Source organism: Berghia stephanieae, chromosome 6, assembly GCF_034508935.2.
Source record: "Berghia stephanieae isolate SIO BIC M18660-M18661 chromosome 6, UCSD_Bste_1.3, whole genome shotgun sequence".
In the NCBI taxonomy this organism is placed as follows: Eukaryota; Metazoa; Mollusca; class Gastropoda; order Nudibranchia; family Aeolidiidae; genus Berghia; species Berghia stephanieae.
In genome coordinates this window covers 25,439,809-25,444,755 of record NC_088365.1, presented here as the reverse complement: position 1 = coordinate 25,444,755, position 4,947 = coordinate 25,439,809, and the positions used below count along the sequence as shown (strand labels likewise).

The 4,947-nt window shown below is 38.0% G+C and overlaps 1 protein-coding gene across 1 annotated transcript; it reads left to right on the top strand.

Moving 5' to 3' along the window:
* Window positions 1-1,229: 1,229 nt before the first annotated feature.
* LOC144974755 (uncharacterized) lies at window positions 1,230-4,567 on the top strand. The gene is made up of 2 exons (XM_078917984.1): window positions 1,230-1,698; window positions 2,762-4,567. Exon 2 carries the CDS (start codon window positions 3,678-3,680, stop codon window positions 4,482-4,484), a length of 807 nt encoding a protein of 268 aa, XP_078774110.1. The 5' UTR covers window positions 1,230-1,698; window positions 2,762-3,677; the 3' UTR covers window positions 4,485-4,567.
* Window positions 4,568-4,947: the final 380 nt, after the last annotated feature.

Genomic DNA, 4,947 nt, shown 5'->3' with positions numbered 1-4,947 from the left:
AACAAATAGGGATCTGATGTAGATTCCAAGAGCATACCATCAATGTACATAGTCTGAGATCACCTATAAGTCTCATCCGGACACAAGCACAAAATTCAACAAAGAGGAACACACTCAAATGCTTACATTATACATTGAAAATAATAATAATAATAATAATAATAATAATAATAATAATAATATAATAATAATAATAATAATAATATAATAATAATAATATAATAATAATATAATAATAATAATAATAATAATAATAATAATTAATATATAAATAATAATACATAACAGAGAGATGATTTACAAGGAAAAAATATCATCTCCCAAAACAATAACTATGCATTTGACTGTTTCCCTCCCAGCTAGGACTCCGGCCAGCGACAGGACAAAACCAAGTAATCTCATTCCGAGACAAAGACAGAAAGCATGTTGGAAAACAGATATAAGGGGATAGAAGACACAGTATGTACCTCCCTGCCCGCTATGGGAGGTCATGAACCCCACCCAGTAGTCCTAGAGGGTTCTTGTGTCAGGCTGTATGTTAACGATGTCGGATTTGTCTGATCGTAACCTTCGTTAACTTATAGCCTGACACTGACCAAAAAATGACGTCAAAAGACAAGTCTTTGGCCACAAAAGAAAACAAATCGTGAGTTTTATTCAATAGTTCAACCAATGGAATTACTTGTTTCCTTGGGCTCTACTAACGACAACTCACTAGACGATGCAAAATCCTAAATAATGACGTCAAACTATAAGTCCTAGAGGGTTTTAGCGTAGCCGTCGTTAACTTATAGCCTGACACTAGAGCCGTGGCCTTCGTTAAGTTATGGCCTGATACTGACCAAAAAATGACGTCAAAATGCCAGTCTTTTGTCACAAAAGAAAACAAATCGTGAGTTGTATTCGATAGTTCAACCAATGAAATAACTTGTTTCCATGAGCTCTACTAACGACAACTCACAAGGCAGTGCAAATACCAAATAATGACGTCAAACTGCCAGTCCATTTGGATTTCATTATCAGGCTATAACATAATGATGGCTACGCTAGAACCCTCTAAGACTTATAGTTTGACGTCATTTATTAGGTTTGTGCAGCGTCTTGTGGGTAGTAGAGCTCAAGTAAACAAGTGATCCCATTGGTTGAACTATTGAATACAACTCACGATTTGTTTTCTTTTGTTGCCTAAGACTTGTCTTTTTACGTCATTTCTGCCGTGATAGGGAAGAAAGACGCATATCGGTATCTAGGTCAAATTGACATTTTCTGGGATTCACATACTTGAGAGAAAGGCGCATTTTTCTATCTGGGTTTGGTAACTCAATCATTGAAAATAAAAAAGCTGTTTCATTTTGAAAATATGCGACTTGACCTAATTTGGTTTAAATTCGTTTCGAGGAATGACAGATCGACGCATATTGAATGTGGATATGACAGAAGGTCGCATTTTGTAATATGCGTCTTTTTCTCTTATTCGTCCACCGAATGACATAATTTGTCTTTCACAAAAAGACGCATTTCGGATATGCGACTTTCTGCCAAGACACTCTCCAAAAATTAAGATATATGCGTCCGTTTGTATTACGACTGGTGACGATGAAAAGAACATATCATTGTTCTCCAATTTTCATCAAATAGTCAATCATCAAAGACGTACGAGTAAATTGTTGTTTTGGTGTGAATTCTTCATTTCCTCGGGTGAGTTTTATCCTTTTCCTATTCAAGTGATCAAAGATTTTATGTATATAATCATATAATTACTTGTCATATATTAGTGAGGATGTTTAATAATTATTTGCTATTGACGGTTTATCTGTGTTTCTGATATTTAACTTAGACAAATATTGATTTACATGCTAATAGCACTACTGTTATTGTTATTACATGTACTATATTTATGATTATCATTATGATGACAATTATTAATATTAATGTTATTATTTTAATCATCATCGTTATATCACTATGAAAGTATAAGTTGTAGAATAAGTAGTAGTCGTATTAGTAGTAGCAGTGAAAGCATTTGTATGTACAATAGTAGTAGTAGTAGTAGTAGTAGTAGTAGTAGTAGTAGTAGTAGTAGTAGTAATAGTAGTAGTAGTAGTAGTAGTAGTAGTAGTAGTAGTAGTAGTAGGAGTAGTAGTAGTAGTAGTAGTAGTAGTAGTAGTAGTAGTAGTAGTAGTAGTAGTAGTAGTAGTAGTAGTATTCTAGTGTATCAAATAGACGCCCCCCCCCCCCCCCATCCATTAATGTTCGGAATTTTCGCGAACCTCCCCTCCCTCCTTCTGATCTTATTAAACTTAAAATTCATTCTTAAATAGAAAAAATACTGTCCCTGTAATTTGCTGTGGTTGAATTCTTCGGTCAAACCCCCTTCTTTGGTGAAAATGAACACCCCCTCCCCCCATCTCCCCCAGCTTTCTACTAAAGTGCGCACTGCGCACCCCCCCCCCCCCCCCCCCCTTGCTTGGGATCAGGACAGTGGACATAAAACCAATCGGGCCTGAAAACCAACCTAGGACTGTGTCGGACTCGGTACCTTCTGATTCAAAGTGAAAACCTTAACTACTGAGACAATACGTCTCTAGCTATGCATCCAATTAGCCCTCAATAACCTGTTTCAATATTCTTTTGGGAAAGGCAAGCAACTGTAACTCAATATCATATCATAACAACGTTACTTTATGATAAAGATTATTTTAATGAATAAGTCCACTCCGGTTCAATTTTTGAATATCCATATTTATATCTCTTTCATCAGATATGATCGAACCCCTAAAAAGGCCACCGGTACCTCCACCTCAGCCAACCCAGATTAAATAAATCATGACAATCAGACTCCGGTGATTCAGATATTGACATTCCATTGAAACAGCTAGCTCAGATCAATAGTGAAACCTCTATCAGGAGGAATTACATGATGTATGAGTGTCATAAAAGCAGAGAGGAAAAGATTTAAAGAAACCACGGACAACAAGAAAAACGGAGGAGACGAGCTAGATAGGTTTACCTAAACACCGATATGAAAATCTGCAGTAGAAGCACGTAAACTGGCTGTTGAGATTAAAGAAGCAGATGCAAACGATATGGATTTTGTGTTGAATTTACCATTGAGAAACAAAGTTTAGATAGTGACTCAGAATTTGAAATGTATTTGGAACTTGCTTCTAAATATGTCGCCGAAACCACTGCCCCTAGAGTTCCATTTGCTGAAGAGGAAGAGTATTTGTCCGAAACTGCCACGCCGGCATCCTTTACCGGTTAAGGAGAAATATCTGAAGGAGAGCATGTTCCAGGTGTGTCATCGATTACAGAGACCACGATAGCAGAGTGAAACAATGACTACACCAGATCTAGAGATAGAGACAGTTCTACTCACTCAAAAAGAGAAAGCACAAGACGCGGATACAAAAAGCAGACTAGGAAATACACAAGCTTTTGCGAATGAGAGAAAAGCATTCGGTCTTGGAAGGTTGTGCGCCGACCTGCTCCAAAAAATGCCGTGACAGATTCTTGGAGTACCAGCGACGGGAGCTTAACAGATGTTTTGGGGAGAGGATTGGAAGGACCAGCGCAAATTTGTACGGACTTGGGTAAGTAAAACAGAATGCAGAGATCAGTGCGAAGGCATTCTTTCCAAGGAGAAAATTGCCTAGTCATGTACATGCAAATATACAATGAAACAGGAAGATGGAGTCTTCCATCCTGTGTGCAAAAAGCTCTTCTTTACTACTCTCGGATTCAAAGCTAATAATGGCAAACTGATAAGGAGCGCTTTCAAGGATGTTGGTGTTAACGAAAACAATGTCATAGAAGTACCCCTAGTTGACAATCGTGGACGTCATAGTCCCTGGCACAAGATTGACCACAGCATTATCCATGAACACATAGAGAAATATAAAACAAGCATTTTTCATTATAGACGTGAACACGCGCTTTTCAGGAGATATTTACCATCTGATCTGATCATCAATGATATGCACGAAAACTTTTGCGCAGTCAATGGAAAATCCATATCAAAGAAACTCTACTATTCTGCATTTAAAGAACTTAACATCTCACAAGCCTTGTTCAAGAAGAATGTGAAAAATGTAAGTCCTTCTTGTTGCACAAACAACTATGCAACTGTGAAGAAAGGTGTGAACCGTGTGCCGATAAAATCATCCATCGGACACGATACAGAAATGCTAGAGAGGTATCAACAGGATGCAGACAAGAACGAAAACGCCAACACAGCCCATCCAGTGTTTGCCGCTGATCTGCAAAAAGCGATTTTGCTGCCGAGAATGAATCAGTTTAACAGAACCATGTTCACAAGCAGATTGGTCTTATTCAAAGAGACATTTGCACCAGTGGACTGCAAAAAAAGTGAAAAGGACATTGCCGTGATATGGAATGAATCAATTTTAGGACGAAAAGATGAAGACCTTGCATCAGCTTCTTACTTAATATATAAGCGTGATGCCGAATCTGTGACACTCTGACTGGATAACTGTAGCGCCCAAATTATAAAGTATACCCTTTATACTATGTTACTTCATCTTGTATGATTAGACTACTACAAAAGCAAGCACCATCACAATCAACTATTTAGAGCCTGGTCATACTTTATGGCAGCTGATTCCACCCATGCCGGAATCCAAAGAGTTCTGAGGCGGAAAGACGGCAAAATCTTTGATCTCAATGAATTTGAAGAATGTGTCGTAGAAGCAGGCTGCCAGACATTGCCGTTGAGGTTTAATGACTTTGCCAACTGGGATTCTGGAGTCAGTAGTTATCTGTTGAGCAAAGCTTACAATCGTCCCTACCTAGCTAAGATTGTTTGTGCTGAATTCAGGCGAGGGTCACCAAAGACACTCTTCTTCAAAATAGCTTTGAAGAAGATACCTTCAACGAATGTGACATTCTGAAACGCGGATTTGTTTGTACGCCAAAGTTTCGTACAAA

Coding starts and splice junctions, on each gene's coding strand:
- LOC144974755 (XM_078917984.1), top strand. CDS start 3,678: ATGAAACAGGAAGATGGAGTCTTCCATCCTGTGTGCAAAAAGCTCTTC.